Raw genomic sequence first — 14,610 nt, 5'->3', positions numbered from 1 at the left:
ATCATTTAAATATAATGAAGAAAGAAGGAAAAATAGTTTAAATAAAATTAGTGTATTACATATATTTTTTTTCTATTATTTTTCCAGAATTTGCAAATATTTAAAAATGAGATACATGTATTGAAAAAAAAGAAAAGTACGAATAGCATAATATTAACTTATTAATGAGAAAACTAGGGTTTTCAATAAAAGATGAAAGAGGGGTTCTTTTAATACTTGGAGAATGGCATTTGATCCTTTCCACCTTGCGGTTTGATAATTAATACTCTTTGCACTATTCGCGTGACTGAAATATACGTATAGAGGGTTATATGCATGTACAAGAGAGAAATATGCAAAGAGAAGGAAAAGAGGAGAAAAATCCAAGTCTTAATATAAATTAAATAGAGTGCTTTATGGTATATTATTATTATTTCATTGGGGAATTACATAAATTACTGAATAAATATCTACTATACACGATAAAGTTATTTTTCTCTTTCTTATTGAGTCTTATTACCATTTCATCAATAAAAACTTGGTAAATCCAAATTTACTTTCTATATTGAATAAAATGCGATTAAATAAGATATACTCATTGTCAGAAGCTATAGTTGTTGAATAAATATATAAAACACAAGAAAGTGATAGGAGTAATGTTTTCCTTTGACTTGATCTCCTTGTTTGTCTGTTTTTTTTAGAGATGTCCTTGAAATGAAGACAGATATCAGTCTAGAACATGAACACGGTATTAAATCAACATGGCGCTTGCAACAATCCCTCCTGGGAACGAAACATACGATTTTCTCTCTTACTGATCAAAGGGGAGTGAGAGCATTCCAGATAATATTTTATGAGCTGGTCGGCTCTATGGAGAAGTAAGGTTTCTGCCGCGAAACATATAGGGACCCACCTTATGACACCTTGTTCGCAAAAAGGAGCGAAACATAGGAATAAAAAATAAACTGCTACAGAACTTGCAGAAGCAGCAAAATAAAACACAAAAGAGAGTGCATAAGTTACTACAGAAGAACTTCAAGTTTACAAATACAGAAGAAAATTTTATCTTTTTTTACTGAAAATTAGGTTGAATTCAAATACGCTACAGCTTATTAAAATTAAAATAACGACGTATGAATCTTGATTTTAGGACATTTTAATAATCTCAGAGCTTGAACCAGTGAAAGTATTTAAAATTACGGACTTTACGGACCAAAAATGAAAAATTACGGACCAATTACTGACAAAAATTTAACCAGTCCGAGTCAAATAAGAGATTATATAATAAATTATAATATATAATTTAATAATAAATTAAATTCTTTCATAACTATAAAACATGAAGAAATCAAACACTCCGAGTCTTCGACTCGGAGTGATTGGTTTCTTCATGTTTTATAATAAATTTAAGATAACAGAGTGATCAAATCATCATAAGAATATTGTACTTCTTCAAAATTATTTTCATCATTTCAATTCAATTATCATATTCAAAAATTTTTAACTAAAATTCTTCTTTCAATCAATTCTTTTTAATAATTTCTGAAAAAGTTCTTTGAGAATTTTCAAATCCATTTGTTTACAATACATTTTTAAATAAATTTTTATTAGAAAATTCTACTAGAATTCAATTATTTAAATACAAATAAAATGCAAATAAATAATTTATTGAATAATTGAATGTTTCTTAAAATTCAATTCTCATAAAGAATTTTATCAACAAATTTTTAAATAATTCAATTCTTTTGACAAGTTTTTATAAAATTTTTCAGAATAATTACATTTTTCGAGAAAATTCGAATTAAAATTGTATTAAAAATAATTGAATTTCTACGATAATTTGTAACTTCTCCAAAATTAAATTTTTTTTAGTGTTTTATAACTAAAATTCTTCTATAAATCGATTATTTTAAATAATTTTCGAAAATGTTCTTTGACCATTTTCAAATTCATTTGTTATAATATTACAAATATTACAATATACGAATATTACAATATTAAATTGTACGAAATTTCAATTATTCGTGAATTCTTCAATTAAATACATATTAGAAAATAAAAACTTCAAATAATAAAAAAAAAATTCAATTAAACTTTTTCAAAAAAATTAATTATAAAATTCAATTATTTCTCAAAATTTAAGCTACATTGCTTTTAATATTCAATTATTATCTGAAATTATAACTGATATTCATTTTTAAATCAATTTTTAATAGAAAATTCAAAGAGTATTCAATTATTTAAATACAAAAATAAATAGCTTATTGAATGATTAAATATTTCTTAAAATTCAATTCCCATAAAGAATTTTACCAATAAATTTTTAAATAATTGAATTCTTTCGACGAATTTCAACAAAATTTTTCTGAATTAATTACATTTTTCGAGAAATTCGATTAAAATTTTATTAAAAATAATTAAAATTCTGCGATGAGTTTTATTATTTGTGAAAATAATTGAATTCCTAAGAAGAATTTTATTATTTTTGAACAATATTTAATTTTTACGAAGAATATTATTACTCTTGAAAATAATTGAATTTCTGCAAAAATTTGTAACTTTTCCAAAATAAATTTTTTTTTCGAGTTTTTAACTAAAATTCTTCTATAAATACATTTTTTAAAAATAATTTTTCAAAAAGTTCTTCGAAAATTTTCAAATTCATTTGTTTACAATTCAATTTTACAAATTTTCAATTATTCTTGAATTCTTCAATTAAATTAATATAAAATTGAAACTCAAATCTATTTTTAAATCATTTTTAATTAGAAAATTCTATTAGAATTTAATGATTTAAATACAAAAATAAATAATTTATTGAATAATTACATGTTTTTTAAACTTAGAATTCCCATAAAGAATTTTATCAATAAATTTTTAAATAATGGAATTCTTTTGACGAATTTTATTACAATTATTTAAATAATTGAATTTTACAGAAGAATTTAGTTATTTCTAAAGATAATTGAAATTTTGACAAGAATTTAAAAAAATTTTTGAACATAATTGAATTCCTGCGAAGAATTTTATTACTTTTGAAAATAATTGAATTTCTGCAATAATTTGTAACTTTTTCAAAATTAAATTTTTTTCTTGTTTTTAACTAAAATTCTTCTATAAATGCATTATTTTTAATAATTTTTTGAATAGTTCTTTGAGAATTTTCAAATTCATTTGTTTACAACTCAATATTTCAAAATTTGAATTATTCGTAAATTTTTCAATTAAATATGTATTAGAAAATAAAAACTTCAAATAATTGCAAAAAAAAACCACAATTAGATTTTCAAAAATTTTAATTTAAAACCTTTTCAAAATTCAATTATTTCTAAAAATTTACGTTCTAATGCTTTTAATATTCAATTGTCCTCTAAAATTCTAAGTCAAATCTATTCTTAAATCAGTTTTTGTCAGAAAATTCAAAAAAATTTATTGAATAATTGCATATTTCTTAAACTTGAATTCTTAAACTTGAATTTGATTGAAATTGTACTAAAAATAATTGAAATTCTGCAATGAGTTTTATTGTATTTATAGAAATAATTGAATTTCTAAAAAGAAGATTTTGACAAGAATTTTATTAAATTTTTCGAAAATAATTGAATTCTTTTGTTAAATTTTACTGAAATAGTACCTAGATATTAAAAATAATTAAATTTTGACATATTTTTGAAATTAATTAAATTTCTAGGAAGAATTTTATTAAAATTATTTTTTAAAAAATTGATTTTCTTTTGTTATAAAAATAATTGAATTCCAAAAAAGAATTTTATTATTTACGAAAATAATTCAATATAATAATATATGAAAATAATTTGTAAATAATTGAATTCCAGTGAAATTTTTATTATTTTTGAAAAAAATTAAATGTTTCGTAGAGTTTTATTAAATAATTGAATTCTTTTGGAAAATTATATGAAAAATTTAAAGTAGTAGATATTAAAAATCATTGTATTGAGGAAAATTTTTGGAAAATAATTGAAATTTTGCCAAGAATTTTATTGAAAATTTTTGTAAATAATTGAATTTTGGAGAAGAATTTAATTATTTCTAAAGATAATTGAAATTTTGACGAGAGTTTTTAAAAATTTTTGAACATAATTGAATTTCTGCGAAGAATTTTATTACTTTTGAAAATAATTGAATTTCTGCAATCATTTGTAATTTCTCTAAAATTCTCCAAAGTATATCGTACAATTTACAAACTTTTTGTCTTTTTTCAATCAAATGACGGAATTTACTGACCTTTTTTAAAAAAAAAAACGGACTTTTACAGACTCAAAGAAATTGACGGACCTTTACGGAATTTACGGACCTAGTTCAAGCCCTGAATAATCTCCTCCTTCATTTCATCGTGGAGAAATCGAATGCTTTTAATTTATATATTTTCATGATCCAAACATATAATGGACATGAAGAGACAACAAATTTAGTTTCACAAGATCTCCTCTAGAGCCATAGAGTCGTAATAGACATCGATTTGATAATAGAATGCTTAGTGGATTTGGGGCTAATGCGTTACAATTTTTCGAGTGGTTCCGCTCGTAATAGAGGGTTGGCAAAATTATCGTGTGGGATATGAATGAGATGTGCGGTACAAGGGGAAAAGAAGTTATCCGAAAAGGATATATACGTGAGTGGCGTGTGAAAACAGATGAGAATTCAGCAACAAACCCTCCAAAAAAAAACCCTCGTAGCACGTAATCTATTTGTCGAGCGCAACGCCAACTTATATATTCATTATACAAAAATTACATCACTTTCTCTTCCCGTACTATTTCCAATCATAAAAATAGAATATAACGAAATTTTAAGTCCCTCAACAAATTATTGTATATTAAATAATAAAATTTGCTTTTAAAATTTTTAACGTTCCGCTACGAAGTAATGAAAAAGGGATAATGTCGATTTATATACATACATATATATACATTAAGGAATCTTGCATGAATTTAACTTGTAAATGGACGCAAACGTGTGAGATTTTAATTCGCGATGTGGCCTGAGTAACTTCTAATTAGGCCTCGAGGTCTAATTATTCCCGAGGGAATAATCAGAGTGAATGAGACAAAGAGAATGAACGAACACACATCGTCAGGCATTTCACCCTTACATTCAGGAATCAGGTTCAACGAGAGGAAAGGAAAAAATTGTTGATAGTTACAAACACATATTATAAAGTCATGATTGCAAATGTATTTCCTGGAAAATAACTTTAGTGAAAAATGAGAATTTGGTTGAAACAAGATTAAAACAGTGAGTCAAATTTACAGCTAAATAAGTTAATTTAATGGAGGGCCAGGTAGTGTCCTTGCGTCGGTCGAGTTATTTGATTCGGAGCTCAATTCAATCTCCCAAGGTATTAATTGAGTAAAGGAAGTTTGAGTTTCCTGATACGGTTTTTTTTATAATGAGTGAAGAATCTTTTTTCATTGGTAAATAAATGTCAGTGAGAAAGTTAAGGGTAAAGAGCGAGAAACATGCGTGACGGATGGGTGACTAAATCGTCCCAAAAATGCAATCATTCGGACTTTAGACCACCACCCTTTCATTTCGAAAATTCTCACATTCAAGTTCTTGTGCGTCTCGGTAGAAAAAGTTCGCGCCTCTGATCTCACCGCGCGCGAGCACGCCGCCAGGATTTAGGGTTCTTTATCTACTTATTATGTCAGCTCAAGCTAATTGGGCATATTTGAGTATCTCTCAAACCGGATGCTCGCACGTAACTTGTAAAAGAACTCAACAGATTTACTCCTCATTCCGTAACTCGTCAGCATATCATCAATCCTGTAATATATATTGCGCTCATAAAAACCATTACACTGCAGTAACTCTTCGTTACCTTTCATTAATAACATTTTCTTTTAAAACCATAGCACTTAAAATTTTTAATGCTGCAAAAGTCTGAGGTTATGAATCTCATGCCAAATTAATAACGCAGCGAACTTCATTCTTTCAAATGATATAAGTTTTACTATAGCAAATCGACAAAAGGGCACAAAAATTAATGTTATGATTATAGAGATTAAAAAGTTTAATTACTAATTTACAATAATCAATGAGTCTTGTCGTGGAACTTTAAAGAAATTGTGTTATTAAACTTGAGGAACATAAACGTGTGCTGAATTTAACATGTTATGTAGGATGAATCAGTACACCAGCTGAAAGTGATCACTGACTCAAGCGTTAAGAATAAGCTTAAAATGACCCGCGTAAAAAAATGTTGGCTACCCCAAGGCTCGCCTAAGGCTCAAGGCTCACTTAAAGCTCAGAACTTATTTGAAGCTAACAATGCGTCTACGACTTAAGACTGAACTAAAACATAAGACTCGCTTAAGGTTCAAGACTTGTTTAAAGCTAAAACTCGTCTAAGACTTAAAAGACTCGCTTAAGGCTTAAGGCTCACTTTAGGCTCAAGGCTAAAGCTAAAAAAGTTAAAGATAAAGTTAAAGCTAAAGTTTAAAGCTAAAAACTCCTCTAATAATTAAGACACAAGGCTCGCTTAAAGCTCAGGTCTTGTTTGAAGCTATAAAAAATCTTCTAAAACTTAAGACATAAGGCTCGCTTAAGGCTCAAAGCTCAAGACTTATTTAAACCTACAAATTTGTCTACGACATAAGATTGGCCTAAGAATTTTAATACTACCCACGTAAAAAATTGTTGGCTACTTCAATGCTCCCTCAAGACTACCTCAAGGCTCACTTAAGGCTCAAGACTTTCCTAAGGCTCAAGACTTACTTAAGGCTCAAAACTTGCTTGGAGCTAAAAACTCGTCTAAAACTTAAGACTGAACTTAGACATAAGGCTCGCTCAAAGCTCACTTATGGCCCAAGTCTTCTTTGATCTTAAAAAATAGTCTAAAACTTGGGGCTGAACTTAGACATAAGGCTCGCTTAAGACTCAAAGTTGACTTATGGCTCAAGACTTGCTTGAAGCTAAAAACTCGTCTAAAACTTAAGACTGAACTTAGACATAAGGCTTACTTAAAGCTCAAGACTTCTTTGAAGCTCAAAATTCGTCTATAACTTAGGACTGTACTTAGACATAAGGCTCACTTGAAGCTCAAGATTTGTTTGAATCTACAAACACATCCAAGACTAAACTAAAAGATGGGGCTCGCTTAAGGCTCACTTAAGGCTGAACCTTTTTTGAAGCTAAAAACATGTCTAAAATTAAACATTCGTCTATGGCTTTAGACTCGCTTAAGGCTAAAGAGCTGTTTGAACCTGAAAGCTCCTCCAAGATTTTAGATTGGTCTAAGATGTAAAACTCGCTCAAGGCTTGTTTGATGAATCAAGTCATTCATCAGTGTGCCTTGAGCCTAAAATAATAAGCATTAAATGTTTCAGGCCAATCTAATGTCACAGACGCATTTTTAGCTTCAACAAGTATTTAGCCTTAAGCGAGCCTAAGTTCAGTTGTCTAAGTTCAGTTTTATATTTAGACAACATTTTAGCTTTAAACAATTCTTGAACCTTAAGTGAGCCTTAAGCCTTAAGCCTAATGTCTAATGTACAGTCCTAAGTTTTAGACGAGTTTTGAGCTTCAAAGAAGTCTTGAGCCTTAAGTGAGTCTTAAGTGAGCCTTATGTCTAAGTTTCGTCCTTACTTTTAGACAAGGTTTTAACTTCAAAAAAGTCTTGAGCCTTATGGATGAGTACAATCCAAAGTTTTAGACAATTTTTTAGCATCAAACAAGACTTGAGCCTTAAGTGAGCTTTGAGCGAGCCTTATGTCTAAGTTCAGTCTTAACTTTTAGACGACTTTTTAGCTTAATACAAGTCTTGAGCCTTAAGTGAGCCTTGAGGTAGCCTTGAAGGAGCTTTAAGGTAGCCTTACGGTAGCTTTGAGGTAGCCAACACTTTTTTTACGCGGGTATCGTTAAGATTAAGGATTACTTTAGGCTCAAGTTATGTTTGAAGCTGAAAACTCGTCTAAAACTTAAGACTTGATTAAGGCTCAAGGCTCAAAAGTTGTTTAAAGCTAAAAAGTCGTCTAAAAATGAAAACTGAATTGAGAGATAAGGCTCGCTTAAAGCTCAAGACTTACTTAATGCTAAAAACTTGTTTGAAGCTAAAAATTCGTTTGAGACTCAATTAAGACTTAAGCCTTATGTCTTATGAGCTTTATGTCTAAGTTCAGTCTTTTGCTTTAGATGAGTTTTTAGCTTTAAACAAATCTTGAGCTTCAAGTGAGCCTTGAGCCTTAAGTGAGCCTTATGTCTGAGTTCGGTCCTAAGTTTTAGAAAAGGTTATAGCTTCAAACAAGTTTTGAGCCTTAATCGAGCCTTATGTCTAAAGTTTTAGACGAGTTTTTAGTTTCAAACAAAACTTGATACTTAAGTCAGCCTTGAGCCTAAAGCTAGCCTTATTTCTAACTTTAGTCCTAACTTTTAGACGAGTTTTGAGCTTCAATCAAGTCTTGAACCTTAAGTGAGCCTTGAGCCTCAAGCAAGCCTTATGTCTGAGTACAGTCCTAAGTTTTAGACAATTTTTTAGCATCAAACAAGACTTGAGCCTTAAGTGAGCTTTGACCGAGCCTTATGTCTAAGTTCAGTCTTTTGCTTTAGACGAGTTTTTACCTTCAAACAAGTCATGAGCTTTAATTGAGCCTTGAGCCTTAAGCAAGTCTGGAGCTAGCCTTACGGTAGCTTTGAGGTAGCCAACATTTTTTTACGCGGGAAGTTCGGTGAAAATACTTAAAGTGAGTTGGGAATAGTAAGAAAGTGTAACTGCGTAGCTTATATCACTGTTAAAACATAAAGTTTATGAAAATTCAACAATTGTGTAAAGTTTTCGACATTTTATTTTGTATATTAAGCTGTAAAGTTAATATTAAGAGGTTTATTGATTTGTGTGTACAAGGTCAGATTGTGTTTCGTAAATTTAAGGGTTGCTTCTGAAGATTCTTAAGGATTATTGTCTTGTCTGGGAAATCCTTTTATCAATGATTCGCTCAAGGCTCTCTGCCTATAATATCGCGCCAGGGCGATTGTAACAGATCCAAAGGTTGTGTACAATGCACTGTAGAAAGGCTTAAGGGATTTAGTGTGGTTTCCAGTAACGCGACGATGGATACGGTCCAACGAATTAGCTATCAGGCATGTATACATAAGCAAATTTTGTATACATTGACAGCCTATCCACACCCCAGATTCAAACGCAAAGTATATACAATGTGAGTTGTCAAAAATAGCAAAAGAAATTGGTCAACACATTAGTGTTCACCAATTTCTTTTGCTATTTTGGACAACTCACATTGTAGTATTAAAATTGTAGCATAATTAAAAGTTTATTATTTAAAATTTGAAGTGAAGTTCCGGGTGTGAAGAACATCGGAAAGGCGTCAAGATATGTCGATCCGATGCTAAGAAGAACGCTCGCGCCTCGTGTTAATTAATACCTCTATCCGTGACCTGCAATTGCTTTAAGTGTCCTTGACGCCGTACAGGTTAGCGCACGTGACCGCTCCCATGAACCCAAGTTTTTTCGTTGTATAAGTCAGGGTTATTTAATAAACTTTAAATTGAATGAAATACATACTATTCACCGTTAATGTGTACACGGAAAAAAATATAGAAACTACTATTTACAAAGTAAAACCTAACTTTCTGCTAATGTTAAAGAATTTATAAATTAACTTTAAGTTTTTAAGTATCAAGATGTTTAAGTTGCATGTTCTCAGATAAGAAGAGAAAAATGTTCTTAAGACATTCATTTAAATGAATGAATAATGCTTATTCATTTTCTAGTTTCCGAAACCACTTGACTTCACAACCATACTACACGAAGAAAACTGTACGGTTACAGTAACATGTTAAAATTGAGATAATCTTAATTCACTATTATTATTATAATTAGAAAAATAATCAAATTTTGGCTTACAGAATGATTGTATGAATCCACTTACCCATCGCATCTGAAACAAAAAAATAAAATAGTAAATTAAATCGACTGATGTAAAAATTTTCATCTCTAATTAAAAATACAAAGACCACTGAAGTTATAGTTACATTTGCCTCTTTTTCTTGATATTAGTAAATTTATGATTTACTATTTTTAATACAAATTTTGCTAAAACTGTACTACTGAGGAACAGCGGATTTTGAAACATTTTTTCTTTAGCGCACATATGTACCTATATATTTTTAAATAGACATGAAAACACTAGAGGCAGCAAGTATGTATAAGATAACTGAGAATCGTGCATGGCACTGTAAATATAATTGAATAAAAAATTTATCTCTCCCATCCATGAAAGGAAAACTGACGTTCAGCTCTCTTCATGTTGCAGAAAATGCCATAAAAGTAAATGAAAGTGGAAATTCTGCTGTCATCTGCCACTCTATACTTGTCACGAGGTTTCATATTAAGTGGAACGTCCTTAGCTTCCGTTATTATTGAGTAACGCTTGCACTTTGAATAAGACATGAAAAATCTATCATATGCCACATGAAAATTAAGTGTTATTTCTCGAAATCTAAGTCACAGTTGAATAAAGGTTACGTTGAGAATTATGATAAAAAAAAATTACACAATTATGTAATTAATTCTTTATGCTCATTTCCCAGCTACAATTATATATAGAAATCTATGGTTCTCGCATTGTAGCTACCAAAAAAATATTTAATCATTTTTTAAGGAAGTTAAGAATTTTAAAATTTACTTCACGTACTTAAACTTAAACATTAAAAATCAGGGATTTTTATTAAAAGTACTGGAAAAAATTTAATTTTTAGAATTTATAAGAAAATTCTGAATTTGGGTGTCTTTTTTGTTTGTCTCATAAACTATGAAATTGCCAAGAATTCTAATACAAAACCTTCATTTTTTTCTCTTTCTGACAATAATTTCTTTTAAAATAAATTAATTCTATAAGAATTATAATAAAATTATTACCTAGAAATTATTTAATGAACAATTTTACTTAAAAATTTCAAAATTAATTGTATTTCAAAAGAATTGCGTTTACAATCTTCATAAATAGATAAACGTCAAAGGCTTCAATGTGAAATTTTAGAAAATTTCAATTTTCAATGAATTTAAATAGAAATTTTAAGAATAACTGATTACAGAAATTTAATTATTTTCAAAAGTGATATACTTCTTCGCATTAATTCAATTATGTTCAAAAATTTTAAAAAATTCTCATCAAAATTTCAATTATTTTTATAAATAATAAAATTCTTCTCCAAAATTCAATTATTTTCAAAAAAATTAATAAAATTCTTGTCAAAATTTCAATTATTTTAAAAAATTTCCCTCATTTCAATTATTTTTAATATCTACTATTTTAATAAAATTTTTCAACAGAATACAATTATTTAAACAAAATTTTAATAAAAATTTCACATGAATTAAATTATCAATTTTTTAAAAATTTCTTCGCACCAATTCAATTATTTTTAATGTTTTAATGAAGTTTCTCGAAAGAATTCAAATATATTCAGAGAATTGAAAAAAATAGTTCAGAAAAATTCAATTATTTCGAAAAATTTAAATAAAATTCTTTTCAAAAATTCTATTATTTAAAAAAATTTTGACAAAATTCTTTACAAGATTTTGTTAATAAAATTGCAATTTTAATAAAATTTTCCTATTCAATTCAATTATTTTCAATACAATTCTTCTTAAGAATTCAATTATTTTCACAAATAATACATTTTTTATGGAAATTCAATTATTTGAAAAATATTTGAATAACATTCGACGCAAGAAATCAATTATTTTCATAAATAATAAAATTTTTCTCGAGAATTCAATAATTTAAAAAAATTATTATAAAATGCTTTATAAATTTGAAAAATTATAATAAAATTGATCATAGAATACAATTATTATTGTAAAATATAACATTCTTCCTAGGAATTACAATTATTGTCAAAAGTGTTTGTAAAAATCTTCGAAACAAATCAATTATTTTCGTAAAATATAAAATTCTTCGAAGCAATTCAATTATTTAAGAAATTTCAATAAAATTCTTCCCGAGAATTAAATTCTTTTCAAAAATAAAACTTTTCTTATGAATTCAATTATTTAAAAAAAAAATTAATGAAATTCTTCGTTAGATTTCAATTATTTTCAATTTTTTAATGAAATATCTCGATTAAATTTAATTATTTTCAAAAAGGTTTTAAAAAATTCTTAGCAATTTAATTATTTAAAAAAAATTGAATAAAATTCAATTATTTACGAAATTTTAATAAAATTCTTCCTAAGAATCCAATTCTTTTCAAAAATAAAATTTCCTACAGTAATTCAATTATTTAAAAAAAAATTCATAAAATTCTTCGTCAGATTTCAATTATATTCAATTTTTTAACGAAATTTCTTAATGAAATTTAATTATTTTCAAAAAGTTTTAGAAAATTCTGAGCAATTTAATTATTTTTTGAAGAAAAATTGAATGAAATTCAATTATTTACGAAACTTTTAATAAAATTCTTCCCAAGAATTAAATTCTTTTCAAAAATAAAATTTTTTACAGAAATTCAATTATTTAAAAAAAAATTAATAAAATACTTCGTCAGATTTCAATTATTTTCAATTTTTTAACGAAATTTCTCAATGAAATTTAATTATTTTCAAAAAGTTTTAGAAAATTCTGAGCAATTTAATTATTTAAAAAAAAATTGAATAAAATTCAATTATTTACAAAATTTTAATAAAATTCTTCCCAAGAATTAAATTCTTTTCAAAAATAAAATTTTTTACAGGAATTCAATTACTTAAAAAAAAATTAACAAAATACTTCGTCAGATTTCAATTATTTTCAATTTTTGAACAAAAAATTTTCAATTTTTTTTTAAAATTTTTTACAGGAATTCAATTATTTAAAAAAAATTAATAAAATTCTTCGTCAGATTTCAATTATTTTCAATTTTTTAATGAAATTTCTCAATGAAATATAATTATTTTCAAAAAGTTTTAGAAAATTCTGAGAAATTCAATTATTTAAAAAAGCTTAAATAAAATTTTTCACAAGAAATTAATTAATATCATAAGTAATAATACTTTTCTCCGGAATACAATTATTTTCACAAATAAAATTCTTTAAAATTTTTTTAATAAAATTCGTTGCAAGAATTAAATTATTTTTATAAATAACAAGACTTACAGCAGAATTTCAATTATTTTTTATATAATTTTAAATAAAATGATAGAAAATTGCATTTATTCTTAGAATTCTTTTGAAATTCGCCGATGAATTCAATTATTTTGAAAATTTTTTATAAATTTCTTCATAAAATTTCAATTTTAAGAAATATTCAATTACTTAATAAATTATTTATTTTTGTACTAAAATAATTGAATTCTCTAAGAATTTTCTAATAAAAATTGATTAAAAATGAACTTAACTTAAAATTTTAAATTATAATTCAATATTAAAAGCATTATAGCCTGAATTTGTAGAAATAATTAAATTTTGAAAAGGGTTTAAATTAAAATCTTTGAAAATTTGAATTTATTGTTACAATATTCTTACAATATAAAAAAATGATTTTATCACTCGGTCATCTTTAATTATTATAAAACATGAAGACATCGATTGCTCCGAGTCGAAGACTCGGAGTGATCGATTTCTTCATGTTTTATAACAATTTTTTATAAGTTGTTTAATTTCAAAAAGATTTGAATTTGAAAATCGTAATTCCTATAGAAAAATAATAATGATTAAGTATTTATTTAAAAAAGAAGTTATTGATGTTTTCGAATAATTTTACTTTTGAAGAAATTTTTAAATAAATGTAATATAACATTTTTTGGAGTATCTAATAATTTTTGGAATGAATCAGTATATTCTTCAGAGTCAGGGAAAAGGTCAAAATTCTTTCTGGAAATCAGGGAAAAGTCAGGGAAAAAGAAAATTAAATTTTTGTGGCAACCCTGTGAAGAGTTATTAACGTAAGGATAAATGAATGCGAAGAGGAAGGCATTTTCTGAGACTGTATATACAGTACATGTATTTCTTCGAATAATGTAAAATTCCATAATTACTCTTCAAAGTGGGTGGCATGATCATGATCAGGAAGACCGAGTGCTTCAAGTTCCAGTATGCGTAATTAATGCGACCTAGGTACTAGCATGTCTAGTCGGCCGCGTCGCAGTATTATTGCTTCATTACCTTGATCCATGCATAAAATATTGCTCAACCCTGTTTTTTCCCTTCCTTTTCCATTACTTGCCGTATCTTTTTCTAACTACTACTCTTACCGAACTCATCTTGCAAAGACAATTTCTTTGACAAAAAATTCAAATGAATTCTTCAATTACATTGAGAAAAAACTGCTGTTATTGAAAACAATTGAGGGGCTGGATGCTATAATGTGTTACGCGCCATTTACCTAACATGGCGCGTAACACATTACAGCAGCCAGCCCCTCAATTAAAAAAAGTTTTCTTAAAATTACTCAGTCTTTTTCAATGTAGAATATAAGATTTAGAAATTACTAAAAAAAAATTTCTTTGTTAATCAATTTTCATCTAATTAAATTTACAACTTGTTTGTGAAAATAGAGAAAATATTTTTGGTAATTGAATTGTTGATTATTTGGAATTGTCGTCAACTACATATAACTACAGGTGTTTTGAAATCGCAACACGTGCTTCCTGAAACTAGGTCAACTTTTTAG

General features: G+C 26.8%; 1 protein-coding gene across 3 annotated transcripts in view; it reads right to left on the bottom strand.

The window, feature by feature from the left end:
• LOC122505928 (homeobox protein homothorax) overlaps positions 1-14,610 on the bottom strand; it is a 501,951-nt gene that overhangs the window by 250,435 nt on the left and 236,906 nt on the right. For all 3 annotated transcript variants that reach the window (XM_043617815.1, XM_043617814.1, XM_043617816.1), the window contains exon 8: positions 9,888-9,896. In XM_043617815.1, coding sequence (XP_043473750.1) covers positions 9,888-9,896 — 9 coding nt within the window. The remainder of the gene's footprint in view (positions 1-9,887; positions 9,897-14,610) is intronic.

Source organism: Leptopilina heterotoma, unplaced genomic scaffold, assembly GCF_015476425.1.
Source record: "Leptopilina heterotoma isolate Lh14 unplaced genomic scaffold, ASM1547642v1 Lhet_38, whole genome shotgun sequence".
Taxonomy (NCBI): Eukaryota; Metazoa; Arthropoda; class Insecta; order Hymenoptera; family Figitidae; genus Leptopilina; species Leptopilina heterotoma.
Note: the sequence above shows the minus strand (reverse complement) of the source record. Positions and strands in the feature narration are given on the sequence as shown.